Source organism: Struthio camelus, chromosome 2, assembly GCF_040807025.1.
Source record: "Struthio camelus isolate bStrCam1 chromosome 2, bStrCam1.hap1, whole genome shotgun sequence".
Classification (NCBI taxonomy): Eukaryota; Metazoa; Chordata; class Aves; order Struthioniformes; family Struthionidae; genus Struthio; species Struthio camelus.
Window position 1 is genome coordinate 25,051,694 of NC_090943.1, and position 21,785 is coordinate 25,073,478.

A 21,785-nucleotide genomic window follows, 5' to 3' on the forward strand; every position below is an offset into this window, starting at 1 on the left:
AGGTAGGCTGTTTCTAACCACTTAAAGCAAATGGAAGACAGTATGGACAGCAAATAAACCTGTCTAATGAGATAGGAAGTGCAGTCTTCATCATGCCTGTCATGTACTTTGCTGTACGTTCTTCTTAATCGTGTTGCAAACAAGAGTTAACCTGAAAGTCAGGCAGATTAAATATAGGCAGAACTAAAATTCCATGTGTTATTTGACCTCCTCCTCATTTTTGTCTTTACTTTTTGTTATGAATTACTTTCTAGCTTTTTGCTATAGCCTTAACTTCCTAAATTATAATCTCTGAAACCAGAAGGGAGAAATCTCTTTATTCATATCATACATGTATAAACTTAGAAAAGGACAAAACCTAGAGACTGATAGATATCCTTTCACTTATATTACTACAGGGAGAAAAATCAAGCATAATCATGTCATTCACCTTCTTGACAGAGGGATGAGCTGAAGTTTTTTTAAAGGACGAAAATGGTTTAAAAAGAAAACTCTGCCTTTCTTTTCTGCCTATCAAAAGTAAGAAAGATTCCTTTACCTAGATCAGCGATTTTCCTTCAAGGTAGGGAAGGAAATAGTTACATACTGCATAGATACTCTTCATTAACATATTTTCTGAAATCATTCAAGTCTCTTCCACTTCCATTGCATTAAGAAGCCCCGGTTTTATGAGAGTACTTGAAGAGACCAAACTTTTTCTCTATCCAGGCAGAATTTGTGTTCTATACATAACAAATCCTTGCTGGCTTTGCTTTATTAACTGATATAGTATTAACAGAGCTGCCTTGCAGCTACATTTGAAATCGACTATGTCATTATTTTTCTTATCATATACAAACACTTGCATTAGACCTATAAAGAAAGATTATGAGAACCTACACCTTTAAGTTTTACTGCACAACCACACTGACAGCAGGGGGTAAATCATTCAGAAGACTTAACATATTTAGTTAGCATTAAATTAACTTTAGGTAAAATCACTGTAGCGGTGCAAGGTATTTTCATATGATAGGATCAACCTGAAATTTCCATAGGATCAACCCGAAACTGTTAAATTTTCAACAAATTTTATTTACATGATTTTTTTTTCTTAATAAATGATTCACATATTTAACTGTAATATGTACCGACTTCATTTACAGTACCTTCACATCCGGTCTGGCTGGATAATTGAAGCAAACATTTTGGAATTCCAAATTCCCTTTAACATGGTCTGGTTTGTAGCCTGCCTCTGAATAACTGTCAATTTGAGGTTCCTGTGCAAAATAAAACACGCATGCACACAAACTTATTTTCTAATGATATTTTTTCACAAAGAAGTACTTGAGCACACCATCATTCTGTAGAAATATACTTTAAACTTATTCAGATGACATTTTTAAAAAATGCAGATTGCATGATGTTTTGCTGCTTCATTACTGTGTTCCTTAACTATACATGCAAGAATACTTTTATAGTTTTTCCATTTAAGCTTTTGTACAAATTTAGTACATTAAGACTGTACCCACAGCTAACAGCAATTTGAGATTCATTCCACTGCCTGATGATTAACCTGAACACATCATCTCTGATGAGCTATTACTGCGTTTTCATTTATAACTTTGCCCTTTCTGCTGAAACCACTTTTGTGAGAAAAAAATGGCCATTAAGTAGAAACAGAATTCTTAATGACCATTATTTTTATTTCCATCCAGGGTAAGTCTAGAACTTGGAGCATGTCTTAACAACAATCCAAAATGTGTAATTGCATTTCATACAGATAAATTCATGCTAGTTTCATTAGCTAGTAAAGTCACTGCACCCTCAATTTCAGCACCTCCTAGCAATTAAAGTACATATCCAAGATACCAGGTTGGGTTTGACAGATTTGCTAACACTCACGCTGCTGCTGGTGCCACTAATATCTTTGAAATCTGCGTTAGTATACCTGCATCAACTGTAATCACATCTTTATATAGCACTGTAGACATGCCTTTCACAATAAAAACATTAGAGGATATCTCCAATGCTAAACGTTCTAGTGCTCCAGTACTGTTACCTTTGATGAAGCAAGATTTGGTAATGCTAAGAGACAAAGAGGAACTGATGAATAATTACATATACTATCTGCTTGTATCCATATATATTTCTCTCTAAGAAAACAAATGAATTGTTTCAGCATGGTCAAGATCAGATAAATTTAGAAGTCAAATACTGCAGTAAATTGCTACAAACAGCAGTAAAGATAGCCTTTTATGTTATTAACAATTTAACAGAAATAGTCTCAACAACTTAAGTATCGGAAGGATCAATTTTCCTCCTTTGTTGCAGAAATCTGATTAAGGATGTTGGTTTTCCTTTCAGCCTTACATAGGCCTCCTTGAAAATACAGAATTGAGGTTCTTACTAATGGTAGCACAAATTCTTTTATTTTCTCCGTGTTGATATTTCAAAAAATTTTCAAAACCTGTCAGATAGGTATTTGAATTACATCTCATTTTACTCACCATTATTTACTCTTGCTAATTTCACATCCATAAATGGTGCCTGCACTATAAAAAGAAGGGTCTCTGAGGTTTGAAATGAGAGCCAGGGCAAATATACTCACATTGTCTATGGTATTAAAGACTGCATAGGCAGCTCCCCTTGCATTAGCAAATGCCTCTATGCTTGGAGCAGTCTGTCCAATACTGAAAGCTCCAATCAATACAGAGAAAAAAACCTGAAAGAAATTTTTATGATGACATTTATCAAGTCATAATTAAGCAAAGAATTACATTTATTTACATTACATAACTTTGGATCAAGAGGCTCTACAGCCGTTACGGAAGTTTAAAGAATCTAGACTTGAAGAAATGAAAAAAACAATAACATTAAGAAGAAAAGGGCTTCCCCTAATAAGAATCCTATAATAACTGTGTTCCTGTGCAATATACCTGCACATGTTGATGTTGCAAAGAGATTGCTAAGGATGAAAAAGTGACTGAGAACAGAATCTCCAAAATCTCTCCCCAGAAAGGTGCAATTCCACTTGCTATCTCAGGATATATGGTACTAATTCATTCTTTGGCAAAAGATGATCTGAAGGCAAGGAAGTATATTTCTGCATTAAGATGAGAAAACACTGTGTTCCCTTCAACGGCACGAAGGTGGATATGCAGAGTACTAGCGTTCTGCTTTCAAAGTGACAGGGGAATAGAAGCATACAACTCTATCTTCTCCATCAGAAACTAACTCGGGTTCCCTCTGCTGGAGCGGAAGAGGACAAGCCGAAGTGAGGAAAAGTAAGTGCAAGCAAGAAAGAACAAGAGAAAAAGACAAAAAATATCTTCTCAGAGAAACATAGCTCATTGCCTTCACGTAGTATCAAAATAAAAGTAATAAGAAGGGACTACTCAAATAGAGGTCATAATAAAAGTCATAGGTTGTCAGACAAAAGGCCCATCACACCATCCTATTTTCTCCAACAGTGGTCATACACAGGTGTGATACATAGGAAAGCATGTAAGAACAGAGCAAGCCACTGTTATACTTCTCCCTGCTACTCTTATATTCTCTAACTAAGGATGTGATCCTGTGCAATGTGCTCTAGGTGACCCAGCTTGAGCAGGGGGGTTGGACTAGACGATCTCTAGAGGTTTTTTTCCAACCTTGGCCATTCTGTGATTCTGTAACTATATTCTGATCAGAAGATTTCCTGAGGCAGACTGGTTTTGCATATCTAATAACCCTCAGTGGATTTCTCTGTCATGTGTGTATCCAGCCTTCCCTTAAGCCCATGTAAACTTTTAGCATTCACACATTCTTTGGCAAAGATTTTGCCAAGGCTTACCACCCACTGCATAAAGATCCACCTCCTTTTTTATTCTGCCCCTGCCTTTGACTAGTTTCATTTGGTGCTCCTTGTTCTAAAACGAGAAGAAATGCTAAATAATCGATCCAGATTCTCTAGATCTCTGTCGTTCTTTTCCCCTTTCTCCTCCACTAAGTAGTCCCTTTTCCAGACTGAAGGGCGTTAGTCTATTCAGCCATTCCTTACTTGGAAGGCATTCCAGCCATGTTGCTCTTCTCTGAACCTTCTCCAGGTCTACTACACCCTTTTAGAAATACAGAGACTATAACTGAATTAAAAGCCTTGAACTATGCAAAGAAATAAGTCAGATTAAACAAACAATTAGGATGATCCACACTTAAAAGATCCAAACTTAAAAGATCAATTCTCTTTTATTTAAATATATGCATTCAAAAAAAAAATCTTTTCACTGAGATTTTTCCTGGAACATTTTAAATTTCCTGTATTTTGACAAAATATAGACTCAAAAACTTTATAAACTATTTAGAGTTTTGGGAGGAGGGATCCATCAAAAATTAAAATATGTTCACAGAAATTTTCATGAGCATTTTTTCATCATTTTTTCCCACATTTCCCCAAGTAGATTTCTCTAATATTTGTGTGAAATTGTCTAAGACCCTTCTTTTAAAACTACTTTCTTGTCATCAGACTTGTGTCAGTAATACACCACAAAAATAACTTTGTTCTAATCCCAATTTCCACCACTTTTGTTTGGCTCTAATACTATAATGGCAAGTTTCTTCTTTTTACTAATCAATTAAATGATAAAAATGTATCCCTACTAAGGAGTTCAGCACTTTAACTATATCACTTTTCATTCATATTGCTTAATTGTTAGCATGCTCCCTGTCACATTTTTGGCTCATGCCAGCTAGCATTCTCTGAGAAAACATCAGAGACAGTCCTGGCTGCAGTGTGGGCAAAGAATGTACCATGTTTGGCTCCATTTATCCAGATGCATCTCGCCGCACTGTTTTATCAAGTGTTGCAACCTCTTACACCCTCAGATGCCCTTATCACACAGACCAGGACTTGCAACATATACCCTCCCATCTGTGTTATAAAAACACCATATGGATATTGACAACACCGACAACAAATCATTGCAAATACTTGGAACTGAAAAAACTACACACAAGGGTACACCTAATTGCCTGAACCTCACTGATTTGCTGACCTTCCTTTTTAAAAATTTTAGACCTAGTACCGGCAATGTTTCAAAAGAGCCTATACCACACTCATAGGCATTTTTCACAGTCGTGAGTGATTCATAAATAAAACAAAACGGGGGTAGCTTTAAATATATCTATATCTATAGCTATATCTATATATATATATGTATATGTATCTAGTCTCCTGGCTGAGTTTCTTCATGATTAGAGAAGTTATTCTTTTGTCCAAGTTTGTATGATAACTTGAACAAAATTAGAATGGCTGCCGCAGCAAGAGAAGAATTTAAGTACTGAAGAATTGTTGTTTTTCTTCCGTTGGTTAGATGGTGACATATTTCCTAGCTAGAAGTTTTTTTTTCTTCCTTTAGCTTTTTAAAAAGAATTAGAAGAGATTCCAGGCACTTAAGAAGCAAAATACAAGAAAAGAATAAATAAAGTGATCTACTTAGATCTCCCAACGACTAAAACAAAGTAGTTGCTTCCGTATCCTGAAAGCCCCACATTCAGCCCCACGTATCTGAAAACAAATGGCAACCTGGAAGGACGCTGTACCTCAATTTTTGACTGAACCATTTTTCTTTCTATGCCTATCTGAGCTTATCAAAGTCAGAAGAGGTATAGAAGCATCTGAAAGTAACATATGCTTCATTTGGCTTGATGTAGATTTTGAGAAACTATAGAAATAACACATAGACTTTTGTGGTAAGAATCTTTTTGTAAAAAGGAAGGGAAGCTCGTTGATGATCTTGGCCTACGATTCTGGTTAAAACCAAATAAGTTCCCAAAATACACCTCACTGTTTGTAATTAGTATTTCTTCTTATTATTGGGCAGTTACTGATAAATACTTACTGTAAGAACATTGCCAATAGTATAATCGTCAGCTAATACCAAGGTAGTTCCATACCAGAAGGCCAGTGCATACGATGCATATATCAGTAAGAAAGCAGCTCCCATAGAAATATTAGCTGTAATAGCCTTTTTTATTCCAATGCGTTTAGCATCTTCTAAATTTTTATGGTATCTGGAAGAAAGAGAAATGCAAAATGGACCCAGTTTTGTACCAAAACACCAAAAACTCTGTAGATGAAGTAGAAAAAGAGTGCTGATGAGGTACTATAAGTGATACACAATATATAACCGTAAGAAGGTATTAAGATAAGCTTGGTACTCAGGCACAGAAACTTAAGGCAGTTCCTAGAAAGGCCAACATCAGATCAGCTGTCAGAGAGAATAGGGGAAGAAAAAGAAAAGGGAGGAGGTGAGGAGGCATTGCAGTTCAGCAGCTGGCATGGGAGTTCCTTAAATTACCTGCTGTTTAATGAACTTGGACTGTGAACCACTCATGACCAAGGTTTTGCGATTACAACTGTTAGCTTTAGATAAAAGGTCAAAATACATCATAAGAATGATGTTCTACATTACAGCAGAAATAGAGATACTGTTTAATGAAACCCTCAAACAAATATTGAGTAATCACATATTAAGGATACCATTATCTTTTCTCATGGCATGGCCTTTTTTGTTTAAGGCTTTCCCTTGCTATGTGATGCTTCAAGTAGTTCATACACTTCCTAGAGCAGAGGCAATATATCTACTTATTGTGTGCATTTCTAGAAAAGTAAATAATTTGCATTCAACGTGTAGTGAAATTTGTAAAAGCCAACAACAGTTAGACACTTTCCAGCCCCATTACCTACAAATGCAGCAAGCACGAGACTCACTTGTTTGGACAGATTTTCAGTACTGAAGATGCAAGAAAATTTCAAACCATCTGAAGTGAGTACTTTAAAATTAGCTGATGAAAGCAAACAATGCTTTTACCTAAGCAATGCTCTTACCTTTTAATCTCTTTTTCCTGTCCTCCAAAAGCTATTACAGTCCGAACCGCGGCCAGGACTTCTTCTGCAACGGCTCCTGCTTTTGCATATGCAGCTTGTTCTTTGTCAGTAAAAGCAGAGAGAACCTAATGCAGGATCAAATATTTTGACTTAAGAAAAACAGAACGAGCGCAGGCATTTCACAATGGCTTTTATCACAGTTACTCTCTTACAATATGAAGCCTTTTGATTATATTACATAAAAGAGGGCAGAACTTTCGATATTAAAATTAATTACATCAAAAATTCAGTCTAATAATTCAGCATTATCCATTCTCAACAGCTGAGGTCTAGACTTTCAGTTCTGCTCTCACGCAGTGCAGAAGATTATACGAGCACTCACACTGAGCTAGCTGTGGTTCTCTGGTTCTGAGGCAGATCTGCCCATTCCGATCTACCTCAGCCAGAAAGCTCTATAACTTATGCTCATCAGCCACAGCCCATGAAGACTCTCAGCTAATGTACGTACCTGGCAGATGCCTCTCTACTCCTACCTCTTCCCCAACACACTCAAGATCGCAGAGGCATATATAACCTTTGAAATGTAATGGAAATAAAGTACTATAAAAATCTGGAGGCTTCCAAACTGCAATTTAACCAGTCACTCCAATCCCATGGTAATTTAGTACTCATGTATATCTGTCTAAATTCTTGCCTAAAGCTGTAACAACTCTGAAAAGAGGCTCTGCGTCTGAGACCAAGGCTTGGTCTAGTTTATTTACTTATTTTTCAGGGGTGCAATTTGTTTCAACAGAGCAAGTGGATGAAGTTAAACAGTAATAGGTGTGTATTTTACTGGTATTTCTTGTTTCTTCTTCCATATAAAAATAGGCTATGTTAAAATCAGAGTAAGTCTGTTCATTCTATGGGAATTATACTGAAACTATATGAGGATAGTTGTGTACGATTTATTTAACACAGCTTATGTACATAAATGTTGTCTAAAGCTACAATAATTGTTCTAAGTGATACATTCCAACAGTGAGAACTACAGTTATTTAGATTTATTCCATTATCTCTCACTGATATAAAGCATGACACTGAATGTATGTTAACTTACCTTTGCCCAGAGAGCTGCTGAAAGTCCCAGGACAGGACTGACTGCTAGTATTACAAGGGTTAATTTCCATCCTTTTATGAAACCGACAATAAATCCTGTTACAAATGTTGTTACTGATTGAATAAGCAATCCAATTTTGTCACCTATTCCTTCATTAATCTTGGCGACATCACTGAAAAACAAATTACATCCAAACAGGAAGGAAAATAGAGAGCATGCAGAGATTTTCAATTTTGTTACATGGACATCTGTGCAGAGGACAAATCCTTCTCATTCCATTGCCTGCCAATGGTTTGCTCAAGAATAGAGTGCTATATAATGCAGTTATGGAAATGTTCATATTTCTTGGGAAATTTTCTTGCTATAAATTTCTATTTGCCTCTGAAAAGGCTAAAATTCTGCCTACAATGCAAAGTTTCTATTGCGCTCTCTTCTAATTCCAGATTTTGGACCTATATGGAAGCTATGGGATCTCTAGAAGGAAAAGCTAAAGCCTTTCATGTGGGTTTTCATGTAGGCAAGAGAAAGGAATAGCTTGTCATGCAGCTCAAGCTATTCACAATTTTGGGATCAGGCAGCATCTTGAGTCCCCAGAGTGCACAGAAATGAACCATGTTTTCTCTTCATGCAGATAATCTCTTAGGATGGGTTTTAGTCATCCTCAGAGTTCACAGATACTTATTTAAATGCTTTTCTGGTATCTTTGTGATAGTGCAGTATCAGAAGTGTCAGAAGTTCAGCCTCTGAGAGTCTCAATGAGATAACTTGCATGAGATTCACAATGAAATAATGCAATTTTTAAAACCTTTTTTAAAATTTTTAGCTCATACATGCTTAGTAAGATAAAATATAATTGTGGAAGTTATAGTGCACTTACTCTATGAGACGAGTGTTAAGTTCTCCCACATCATTTACATCAAACCATCCAATTTCCTGTCTCATAATTGCATGAAAAAATTGTTCTCTAATTTTCTTTATTTGCCGGCCTGCTGCTAGGGTCCAAAATGAAGTCTGGATATAAGCAGCAAGAAGAACACCAGCTGCTATTCCAGAATAGTAATATGCATACCTGAAAGAAAAAATAAATTGCAACATTTTCTGAATTCAGTTCTAATTACCTAAATAATCTGTATTTAGCTTGAAGCTTACTGCTTCTTCTCAGATCCGAATTAGAGTTTGCGTCCAGAAGTATGCCTTTTTCCTGCAACTACATCATTTAAGCTAATAAAAATGAATTTCCCTATAAATCTTTCCAAGTTTTCTCAGAGTATTTCAGCTTTTAGATATGCAATAAGCTAAACTATTTTTAGACAAGAATTACATTTTCTTCTAACTCCTTCTCATCAATATAGTATACATTTTCTCAAATTATTTTAGAACCATATTTTAGATACAATATCCTCTTCACTTAAATGTGTAATTTCCAAAAGCATCATAACATTTTTATTTTAATACATATGTACAGATGTTAAATGTGTTTATAAAAACATTTACATACATTGTGCAACATGCTTGTCTGTGTATAGAAACATATGTGTATGAGGCATGAGTGTTATTTTCAGATTAGAGTATATAATGTGGCAATATATACTTCTATTGCAAGTAAATGACATCAGATCAGAAATTCTTTTGCTCCTCGCTTTTTTTGTAACTACTATTTTACTTTTAAATGCTTTCAGCTCTGTGCCACAAGCAAGGATACAAATCCAAACCGAGCAGCATGTGAACTACTTCATTTCTCGAACTGGAACTGCATTTGAGCCACTGTTTTGAAGTGTTCACATAGAATCAAATAACTTCAGTCACAGGTGAACTTAAACCGGAACCAAACCAGAAAAACGTAACTTATCTGATTCATAAAACATGACCAAAAATAATAGCTAATATTTGGTTTTGCATATTGCATGCATTTGTACAACTGTTGTATTTATGTAAAAGTGAAGAACTAGAAAAAAGCTTTAAAACAATTGGAATCTTCACTCACATGTAGTAAGATCTGCATACTAGTTCTTTATAATTGTAGCCTGCAACTCGATAGAAGCACGTTGCAGAAATCTGTGTATAAATGCTCTGCTCAAAAAAGGAGATAATGACTTTACAGATGAACTGCTTTCCAATATTAATATAGTTCTTTTTTCAGTGGCTAAGATGAGGTACAGTTTAGCCTGAGACTTTGGAACTACATTCATTATAAAATGAATTGCATTTAAACTGATTACTAAAAATGATTTAATGCCTAACTGAATGTTGAAGATTAGCTGAATATTGACCTTGATCATCTTGATCAGCGCCATTAAAAATCCACAGAGAAAGTACTAAACTAAAACTAGCGTGACTGCTGATCCAAAACTCAGCCGGAATTACTTTAGACAATTACTTTATGATGTTATGTCACTTTGAAGAATTGCTTTATGCTTGGACTTTGTTTCATGACAAATTGTAACAGAAGTGATTGATATCTTTGCCAGATTTCACGCTGATGAGATGTATTCTGTAAATTCACTGCTGAAACTTAACAGAGAGTAAATGCTTACTGCACTGTAAATTAATTGTCCCTTTTTTGCTGCTTTGAGAAACAGTTGGATTTTAGGCAAACTATTATTTGAGTATCCAACATAACCAAGTTCACATTTGTAGTTCTTGAATTCACTTCAACTTTGTACTTACGGTTTTTGTTATCATTTTTAATAAAATGTCCTTCTGGCAGGTATTCTCAGAGAAACAAGGGGTGGGTACAGATAGCTACAGCTTCTTCAAATTAATGAACACACAAGCTCAAGGCCCTATCCAGAAACTTTGGAAAAGAGCATCTATTCCTGTGCCATTAATAAGCAATACATCCCTCATTCAGTGCTGAGGATAAATTGTTTCCCAAGAGGAGATCAGGATGCTTTTAACTCACATCTGTACTTTCAAATTTAATGTCTAAAAGATGGGGTGACATGGGTGATGCTAAGAAAAGATCTCCCTCACACAGACCATCTCTAGGCACACGAGAACAGTTAGTTCTCAACATGCAGATAACATGTTTTATAATCAAATTTACACTTTCTTTGTGTCAGCTTGTTTGTCTTCCTGTACCCTTTGCTCTTTAAGCAGCACTGGCTATTAAAAGATAAAAAAAAAACAAAACCCAAATCATTAATTAAAAAGTTTAGATCATTAAAAAAAAAAACCTTATAAATGACAAATTGATTTACGTGCTACTTTTATGCTATGTGTCAGTAATATTTTCTGTAATTATAGTATATCTCAAGAGCTTATCCTAAAATACAGGTTAAATATGCTTGAGTAAAAAAAACTAACCGTAAAGGTGTATGTATCATTACTTTCATTTCAAAATGGAAATAAAAACATATAGCTTTAAAATTAAGAGCAATTAATAATAACAAGTGATAAAGTTTTAGAGGCCATCCATCCACATGATCACCCCATAAAAGGGATACACAGACAGAATAATTAATTGCAGTGGAGAAAAAAAATCAGACATTTTACTATTTACAGGAATAACAGAACAGTCAAATTAAAATGATCTAATTTTAAATTGTAATAGGAAATGCTGTTTATATGATTTACAAGACTATTGAGCTTGTCAAAAGATATGACTCAAGCTAAGATCTTAGTAAGTTTCAAAAAGGCATTCTATAAAAACAACCATTTTTAAAGTTCTTTTAGACTAAACATACAGTAGACTTTGAAAATGTTGTGCAACTACACACATCAGGTAATTACCAAACTCAAAATAGTTAGTATAACTTTACCTTTACACAAGTTATTTTTTCTGACAATTCCAACATTTGCCTTCAATGACTGGGTATGTGCATATCATGCATAAGGTGTGTATGCATTTCTTGCAGTCAAGTCAGAGACTAACTAGCAGAAATGTTGGGGGAGCAAGAAATTCTGTGTTACATACTCTCCTACAAAATATAATTGTCAACTCCCTGTCAGTTCCTTCTTATCATACATGGGTTCTCCACTTCTAAGTAAGTCTTTTCCTAACTAGCTGCTGCTCGTTTATTTTATGGTAAAGAATTTTCTTTAGTGTAAATAGATTCTTTTCATTTCAAAACTAGCTACTTGATTTAAACAATTCATAACTCTACAGTCCACTGTCACCGAAGAAGATAACCCACTTCAGTACAAGAGAGAGCAAAAACTACTAGATGAGATGCTCATCCTTTTCTTCAGGTAGGACAACAGTCTGGAAGACCACATTAGTGTTCCTGAGATCTCAGATGTTTTCTATACCTAATGAGGAACAGACTTCAATATGAAGAACAAAAGCTGAAGTGGTACAAGAAAATGCACACATACTTTTAGACATCCTGCATATACCTGAATGGACAGTGGCTAATACAGCACTTAAAACACATCTATTGCCTGCTGATGTTTCAACTTCTTCACTATTTTCTCTATCCTATTACTCTTTCACAGCAGAACTGCTTGCTGACTTTGTCTTTTGCTATTGCCTGCTCTAGGATGCTAGATTTAAGGTTGTATAGAATTTAACTCTATTTCCTCTAGTCTACATATTCTAGTTGAACTTGATGCTTTGGCAGGGAATTAGATAGTATCTGGCAATTTTAAATCTGCTTTTTATCATTGAATCACCACAGCTCAAGTAATTGATGGATGGTATTCATTAGCACTTTTTAGCATAACAATTAATGCTTATAAATTCAGAGAAAGGGAAGGAAGAAGAAAGGAGTTGCAGATGGCATGGAGGCAGACAGCACTCAGGAAGGGAAGCAAGAGCAAGAAATTAAAAGGAAGTTGTTGGAATGGCTGGGGATGTCCAAGAATTTTCCCAGTGCCTGCAAAAACCTAATGTGCAAATCTCGAGTTACAAACATTATTCAAGTAACCATTTCTTATTTACTATTTAAAATATGTAAAACGTGTAGGAGAAGAATGGCTTGACTAGAAACGTATGCCTAGATTAGAAAAAGAAAAGCAAGTATCAATTTCCAATTACCTTGTCATATCTTCTTCTAGCTTGCCAAGAATGACTGAAGAGAAATTCACTAAAATGTTTTCTAAAAAAAAAAAAGGGGGGAGGGTGGAGGGGAGAGAAAGTAATAACTACTTTAAATACTTTCAATATGTTAGGTTTTAACAAATTTGTTTTCCTGCATGCTGTTCAGCAAATTTTGAATTGCTAAGTCTTCTGTTGGTTCAACTTAATTTTAATGAGAAGAGGAGTGCAACATTGTAAGAAGCCCTAAAGCCAAGAGCTCAGGCTTCTACCTATAGAAAAACAGTGATTATATCAATATAACGTTAATCATGACTCCATGACTCCAGTGACTACAAAATTACATCAGCATAACTCGAGACTAAAACATTTTCCTGAGCACTCATTAAATGTTCGCATTTTTTTTTCCAGAAGCATAGTGCATTTGTAGAATGCCAAAAACCATTAAAAATGCAGGCCTAGGTATTGCCCTCAAATCAGTAACTGTGGTTAGCTCAGGTCTATATGAAAACATTGGCCATGATGTATGCATTGGCTCTAAAAACTTTACTCCATCACATCCAGAATTTAGTAACAAAGTTTTGAGAAGACTATCCTGCAGCATTTCATAATTACTCCATAAAAATGTAGCTGATTTATTCTACTCGGGAATGGGTAAATCATAAATTACTTGTTCCAATAAAGACAGTAAATCTGTATTTCTGTCTCTTGGAGAAATAAGAGTGTACATGAAAACAGGACAGAAGACAGTCAAATCCTTTATTTCTCTGTATTGCCATGGGCATTTATTAAGATGTTTAATAAAAACTCTTTATGGAAGGGCAACAAGCGTGTTCACAAGTCTAACATCTAACGTTTGATTTTGGGTGACAACCTAATCTGGTCTAACTGTGAACTAACACCAAAACAACAGTATCACTACTCCTTGTACTCAGCAGTGCACCTCTGCCACTCCTTTGTGTTTGATTTTTACTTCTCATTTAGCAGACTGAATCTAATCAACAAACTGATCCAAGAGAAAACAAGAACTTTCCTTCCTGATAGTCAGTCTTCTGTGGGATCCACTTAGTGATCCAGTTCACCTTGTAGACTGTAACTGTTAGACCTATGCAAGGGGAGCAACAGGAGCATACGGGGAGGGCAAGAGAGGGGAAAAAATGGACTCTCTTTGTTTATCACAGCCATGGTTAAAGATGATTTGTTGAATGTGAAGCTGCAATGTAGGAGGTTATTTGAGAAAATCCACTAGTACAGAAACTAAAAATTAGGGGGAAAAAAATCCATAGTGTACCTCTACTAGAGAAAACACAACAATTAATAAATTGGTTTAAGCTATAGTAGCAAGCTGGGGTTTTTCACATCAATATCTCAAATTAAAATGCTCCAATCTCCCTGGATGTTTTCCAAATACGAGCCATTGTTCTGGCCACAGAAGATATAATCCTACCTGGAAGAGTTGTGTTTCCAGAAGTAACAAAACTATCAGTCATATCACCAAAAATTATCATCACAACAGGGAGACTGGTTCCATGGGCTATTGCCAGGACAGTGCCTACTATCATTAGTAATTTATCCATCCAACTGGAATATCGAAACTGCAAGCGAGAAGAGAGATTCGTTCTAATTGCAGTATTAGAACACTAACACAATGTTACAGATATAAAGTCAAAAAAAAAAAAATTCAGGAAAAAGCCATCAGTTGTATACCTAATTGTCACAAAACTACAACTTTATCTGATTAGAAATTAAATTTATGAAATAATTTAACTGTACAGAACTCAATTATTCTAATAAAAGCATTTTATGCTATGGACTCTCCAAACTAGAAAATTGTACTATTTTAATGTATCAGTATCTACACATGTATAAGAAAGGCATATAAAAGCAAGGTATATGAAATTTGCCCTGTGTAATTTTGACATTTGAAGTTCAAATTACAAGATTTTTTAATATCATTGTCCTAATTAGGACAGTAATTAATTTTACTGTAAATTCATTATTTATTTATGCAGTTAGAAAAAACGTTCTTAATGTATCATAGGTATTATCAAAGCCTACCAAAATCCAAAAAACCTCTTTCCATTGACTTCAATAAATTTTGGGCTCTTCTATGGCAAAAACATTAGCTTGATTCTGCACTGTAAGAAACTAGGTTTACTGTGGTAAAATACACTGGTTTTGCAATAGAATTGTATAGATGCAAAGCTGGTAAGGCAAAGTAGGGAAATTAGGTCACTGGCCAATATAGTTGGTGCATTTTTATTACTATTATTTCCCGTGTTATTGCTGTGCACTATTCACACTAGGCGAACAAAATATAAAACTTTTCAGTTTTACTAAAAGAGTATCAAGGATCTACTTTGATTAAATATTAATGGATTATCTTATTTTAAAATATATAGAAAATTAAAATTATCTGGAACTTAAAATACTTTCTAGTTTCCTTCACTTTACTACTGACTCTGGTGACTGAGTAATAAGTAATAGGCTGATCAGTGTGACCCAGGTAATTTAAAGGATTGGATGACACTGATAATCTTAGGTACACAGACTCCTGTTTTGTTCTGTTGCAAGAAGTGGTTGAGTATGGAAATTTTTACTTTCCAAAGACAAAAGTCTCCTAGTAGAGGTGTGTATAGCTAGTGTGATAGTTCATTTCAGGAAGGCTCCCAAGAATCCATATTGGTAATAAGACTGTTTCATTAGTAAAATTTTATCCACAAAAAAGACTGCTTGATTGCTATGCTATATTAAATATTCTGTAATATTAAAGCATTTGGTAGAAACAAGAAAACATATGCAGTGCTCTAAGATTATTTTAAGCGTGTTTTGTGCATTACGCTTTGAAATGTGTGTGTGTGTATGGGCAGATAGATAGATAGCATATATCTTACCAGCGTTAATGGGCTGACCACCTTAGCCTTTTCTGCTTTCTTCTTGTTTTTCTTGCTTGAAAGGTATCATAGGTTTAGTGCGTTTGAAAAGTGACAACATTTCACAGAAATACTCAACATATTAATGAAGTTCAATAAAAATATAATTATGAAATTATTTTACAGGCAGCATTAGTACATAAAAAGAAGACAACTTGTTGAGCATTCTTGGGATGTTTGTTTTTAGGAAACCTCCAGGCACATAATTAACATCAGTTTCTGATCTCTATAAATTTAATCAAGCTCTCCCAACAGGGGCTGGTGGTGAACTGAAGCACTACACAGCTTCTGAAATGGGAAAGAGGAAGATAACTTATAGAATTAAATTTTGTCACAATCCATGAATGGAAAATGAATAAAGATGCTCAAGATATGTAAAATGTTGAGCCCTCTCCAAGGTAAAAAATTTAGCTGATGATGTGGCTGTACCCAAGATGTCTACTTCGACGTCATTTCTGTGATATTTTAGATTTGCTTTTCAGCAAAATGTAGTCAATACTGTGGACACTCTCTCTTTACAAGAAAAAGATACAAGGTGACAGAACTTTCCATCCTTCTGCCCCAAATGGATGTGACAATCAGTGCTACTGACAAGCTAAAGTAAAGCGTTCTCTTCTCAGGCTTTCTAGGCAATTATAAAATAACATAAAATAACAATAAAATAACAATAAAATAAAAATAAAATGTAATCATATAGGCATCATAAAAAATACATTTACAGTGTTTAAGAATATTTACCGTTTGTCTTCAGAACCACAACCCTGCCTGGATGCAGTGGTCCCATGACTATCTCCATCTGCAGTACACTCCTTCTCATCTTCAGAACGCATTTCAAATTTAAGATATTGCTCTGTAAAATAATATTTGAGTGAGAAATATGCAACTATTAAGCCAAGGACAGTAATCTTAATGACCATTTGTTTGAAAGGAAAAACATATATACTTATTAAAATTGGTAAAATTATTTAATATTGCATGTTGCAAGTGAATCCTGGTAACGGACAAATGCAAATATGTTGAAACATGTCCAGATCTGTTGAATTTGCCTACGTACATCCACATGCTGTATTTGTACCTACCTGATAGTTGTGTCTCTTTCATTTAATTTCATTTGAATGCTATGAACATTTATTTTTCTGTAATTCAGCATAAATACAGAAAATGAAAGAGAAGGTAGGTGTTCATTTAAAACAATATGCAGTTATTTGGAATTTTTATTCAGTTATCAGCAAATTCTATACAATATCTCTGATTTAAAAATAAACGTATTGACTTACTTTGAAGGTTGTTCTTAGTTTGCTTCTCCTCTTCAGCAATCGACAGAATAAATATGATTAGGAACACCCAGCATGATTGAACTTTGCTCTTTTACGGAAAACAGAAACGATAACAGCTTTCTCCTCTTCTTTCCCACTCCCTTTGCCTCGCCTACTTTGGAGAGTAAAGCGTATGTACTTTGGACTCTGCCTCCCTTTCCTAAAAAAAGAAAGCCTTAAATAACCCCTGTTTCATTGTCATTCATGAAAACAGGTCTACAATAGACTATTCTTCCCCCATTCTACTGTGAGCTTAATTATGCCCCTTAAAACTCTCAGGAATGCCTCCTTACCATATTAGGGATGGGACTGAATGCTCCAGGTAACAGTAACACTTAAGAGAGAATCCATTCTTGGATATGCAGTGAGAATGAAACCAAGTAACACAAAAGGAGTGCTTTACTCTGTTTCTTTTCCCTTCTTCTAATCCTAATCCAGAAAAACATAACTCATCTAGCCTGTAAGGAAAACAGGATTTTACCATAGTGCATACGCTTTCTCATTTAAGTAATGGTAGAGCAACAAGATGAGTTAAGAGACTCAGTTTAGATACTGCTTTGGAATAGCTATGGCCAGCGGAGGCTTTCTCAGTTAGTATCCTTCTGATCTTCGAATGGATGTGCAGGTTCTAAACGGTTTGAAATAGATCATGTATTTTATTGTGGAATGTATTGTGCTTTCCAGTATTTTAGGAACTACTTGAATGAAAATAACAACAAACATTTAAAAAGTTTGAAGAAATTAATTGCACTTCTAGCTGTTATTGTTTCAGTGTTCATAATAAACAACATATGTTCAGGACTGTTGAATCATGCATTAGTTGGCCACCCTCTTCACTGCCCTCCTTCAGATAAAAATTACATTGAGTTAATGTGTAATCTGTGCCATAAGTTTCTCTCAACACAAGTTCTTTTCTGTAAGCATAGCTAGTTGGAACTCCAACAGAGAACATGATATCCCTATTTTTCCAAGACCCTTTTCTGTCATTTATGATCAGTTTTTCCATAAAATATTAAGTCATGTTGACATATAAGAGGAGGTTTAGATGAGTAAGTTTTGATCAGTAAATACATGGAAAAATAATAATTAATAACAATAATTAATAGTGAGTTACAATACAAAATGTGTTACCTAAGTAACAGCTTACAGTCCAAAAGATATGTTAAAATCATGCAAAATACAAGTAAAAAACTTTTATGAAGAACAAGATATACTGACAGGATAGGTGAATGGTCTGGGACAGCTATGACTTAAAGAAGGATTTAAGGTTCCTCATAGTTTATTGTTATAGTACATCTCTCATTGCAGTGATGTGCGCAAGAGAGATGACTCAAACCATGGTTTTGTATCAAGTGTGAGAAGAGAATTAATTGCACCTCAGTCTACAGCATTACAATCTCTACAGAATATTTCAAGAGGTCTAATGGTCATCTTTCAAAAATTCAAAAAGTACTTATGCTCAAAAGTCTAAAAAAAAAAATCTGTGAACGTAATCCAGGAGCTGTAAAACTAGTCAGGCAAAAAGAAGTTGGCTACCACCTTACAGAAGAGAGGGTTAAGTACGCCTTCTGAATATTCACTAGCATTTTCACACTGAAGAGATATCTGACAGGAAAGGTTCTCAAAATAATAATATCCAAGAGATATTGTTCCGTCTTGAACTAAACAACTCTCATGAAGGGAAATGTTATGTAGCCCGTGGGTGCGATGAACTCATGAACAATTGCAATTTTTAAAGCAAAATTAGATTTTTTTCCTCACATACATGCTTTAATCTGGACAAGACCATATTTCCTGAATCTGTAAGTCACTTTCCACAATTTTCATGTGGCTAAGACATTTAACACGCAACTCAGGAGAGGTAGTTCTTGGAGCTACAGTTGTTATTTTCACAGAGTCCCACTATGGAATTTCATAGATTCACTATGGAATAGGGCCAAGCTGGACATGCAGCAAAATTCTTGGACAATTCAGCTGCATGAACCTCATCAACCATTTTCAGCTTACTCCTTTGTGCAGTGACGGATTTGAACTGTCCAACAGTTCCCACATAAACACATCCTTGTTTCATCCGATCATTTCGATCATACCAAACTGGTTTGGGAGCTAATTTAGAAGAATCTGAGTCTTACATGGCTCAAAGACCATTCATTGGTCACCTCTGTTCAAATCCATCTTCTGCAAGAAATTTTATGACCTGTAAGTAGAAGGAGAAAAAGGTTTTCTTTCTTCATGGACTTTTGAGTGAACAGGACACTCCAATTTGGTCTCAAGATGTTGAGAACATCTCCACTTTGCATAAAGACAATGTCTACTTATACAGATGATGCCTATATGAGGTTTCATGCTGAATCACTGATCTGAAAGAGCATAGAAAACACATCACAAACACTTGGTTTAAGTATCCTACTTACATACTTAGGACAAAACTGGTTGTCGGATTTCGGACGAAAAAGTATTTCCCCTCAGATTAGAATGACAGGCACCTACATTGTTTCTAGGCATTTTTGTACATCTTGGGTCGTGAACCAACTACTGTGTTCACCTAGACTTTTTTTTTTTTTTATTACTCATTTGCAGGTAATACGTGATAGCAATGCCTCACATTCTTCTGTCTGCTGATGATACTAAACTGGGGGGAGTGGCTGACACACCAGAAGACTGTGCGGCCATTCAGAGGGACCTGGACAGGCTGAAGAGTTGGGCGGAGAGGAACCTCCTGAAGTTCAACAAAGGCAAGTGCAGGGTCCTGCCCCTAGGGAGGAATAACCCCATGCTCCAGTACAGGCTGGGGGCTGACCCGCTGCAAAGCAGCTCTGCAGAGAAGGACCTGGGAGCCCTGGTGGACAACAAGTCGACCATGAGGCAGCAGAGTGCCCTTGTGGCCAAGAAGGCCAATGGGATCCTGGGGTGCATGAGGGAGAGTGTTGCCAGCGGGTGGAGGGAGGTGATCCTGCCCCTCTCCTCAGCCCTGGGGAGGCCTCCCCTGGAGTGCTGGGTCCAGTCCTGGGCTCCCCACTACAAGAGAGACATGGAGCTACCAGAGCGAGTCCAGCAGAGGGCTAGGAAGATGATGAGGGGACTGAAACATCTCTCCTATGAGGAAAGGCTGCGAGAGCTGGGCCTGTTCAGCCCGGAGAAGAGAAGGCCGAGGGGCAATCTCATCAATGCATACAAGTATCTGAAGGGAGAGTGTCAAGAGGATGAGGCCAGCCTCTTCTCCGGGGTGCCCAGCGACAGGACAAGAGGCAACAGGCACAAACGGAAACACAGGAAGATCTGTCTGAACATGAGGAAAAGCCTCTTTCCTGTGAGGGTGACGGAGCCCTGGAGCAGGTTGCCCAGAGAGGCTGTGGAGTCTCCTTCGCTGGAGATATTCCAAAGCCATCTGGACACAATCCTGGGCAATGTGCTGTAGGTGACCCTGGTTGAGCAGGGGGGTTGGACTGGATGATCTCCAGAGGTCCCTTCCAGCCTCGGCCATTCTGTGATTCTGTGATTAGTAACGTCTCAGTTTTCAGCTCTACAAACTCAGCCTTGCTTCTGAAAGCTTGGATTATTTGGCTCATACTTAATCAATAAGAGAAAATTGAGATTAGACTATATGTTACTTTGAGGTTTTCTACGTATAGGAAACAACCTTCTTGGTCCTTATTTATCACTCAAGTTATTAAATATGGCTCTCATGCATTAATGTGTAAGGAGATAACATTTTCATAATCATTGCTTACAGTATAGCTGCATTTAAAATTAGATTCTTACTACTGTTGTAACATAGAAATGTATTTCAAGTTTAGTTGTATTTACATTTGTCTTACTTCTAAGAAGACTTCTTAAAATATTTAGATCAGGACTAGGAAGTTCCACCTTTCTAGAGTAGGAGAAGACAAATTTGCACCCTCAGCATGTCTAGAAAAACAGATGCCTTTTGGATCATGAAAAACAAGACATATCTTTTAAAGAAATATAGTATAGGACATTAATGTAGTTATTTAAAAGTGTTCAGATGTTCACAAGTTACTGGCTATTTCTAGTATGATATAAGAAAAGTATGGAAAAACAGTAACAACGGTGACTTTTGGTACAGCTGGAAAACATTTTCCCTGTTGAAACAGGATAAAATATATATCATTACAGATGAATAAACTTAAACACATTCTACTTTATTCCTCACAATTTTTCTAGCCAATGATATTATGCCTGGTAATATAGTAACGGTACTAGTACTCTTTTGTATATTGTTACTGCAGCAATTTTAATAAGGAACTTCCTTGAACTCGTATTCCTCCCTCTCTGGATCACTTTGCTTTGACACCTTTTGCCAGATACAAAGAGACTTTGCGAGCAGAATATACATCACCTAGAAGTATATAGTGGTTATTGATTATTTCCTACACACTAAAGATAGCTAGAAATAATGAGTCACTAAACTAAGTGTTAGCATGCTCAGTGTCCTGAATAAGATGCAGAAACAGTGTCTGCTGGCCAGGCAGTTGTCAGTGAGGTGGGGTAGGGTTGGTTTCCACCGCTCCTGGAATGGATCCCCATTGTGGCTGAACTGCCATCTTCCAATGCCCTGCTTTTCCCTGAGGATTTTATATGTTTTCCTGATGGC

General features: G+C 36.0%; 1 protein-coding gene and 1 long non-coding RNA gene across 4 annotated transcripts in view; one reads left to right on the forward strand and one right to left on the reverse strand.

Annotated features, from left to right (window-relative positions):
• Positions 1–21,785, forward strand: part of LOC138066302 (uncharacterized) — a 63,422-nt gene that overhangs the window by 35,856 nt on the left and 5,781 nt on the right. The window contains exon 2 of the long non-coding RNA XR_011139601.1: positions 19,751–19,905. This is a non-coding gene — a long non-coding RNA (uncharacterized lncRNA). The remainder of the gene's footprint in view (positions 1–19,750; positions 19,906–21,785) is intronic.
• LOC104144104 (ATP-dependent translocase ABCB1) overlaps positions 1–21,785 on the reverse strand; it is a 65,591-nt gene that overhangs the window by 23,168 nt on the left and 20,638 nt on the right. Inside the window, exons 1-12 of one of the 3 annotated variants that reach the window (XM_068934709.1) lie at positions 19,303–19,362; positions 17,132–17,330; positions 16,593–16,704; positions 15,816–15,870; positions 14,369–14,516; positions 12,922–12,982; positions 8,821–9,012; positions 7,944–8,115; positions 6,845–6,969; positions 5,856–6,027; positions 2,588–2,701; positions 1,146–1,256 (exon numbers count right to left, since the gene is read on the reverse strand). In XM_068934709.1, coding sequence (XP_068790810.1) covers positions 1,146–1,256; positions 2,588–2,701; positions 5,856–6,027; positions 6,845–6,969; positions 7,944–8,115; positions 8,821–9,012; positions 12,922–12,982; positions 14,369–14,516; positions 15,816–15,870; positions 16,593–16,684 — 1,242 coding nt within the window. In that variant the 5' untranslated portion in view covers positions 16,685–16,704; positions 17,132–17,330; positions 19,303–19,362. Of the gene's footprint in view, positions 1–1,145; positions 1,257–2,587; positions 2,702–5,855; positions 6,028–6,844; positions 6,970–7,943; positions 8,116–8,820; positions 9,013–12,921; positions 12,983–14,368; positions 14,517–15,815; positions 15,871–16,592; positions 16,705–17,131; positions 17,331–19,302; positions 19,363–21,785 lie in introns of those variants that run through there. The other 2 variants (XM_068934708.1, XM_009674905.2) reach the window with 2 other exon arrangements.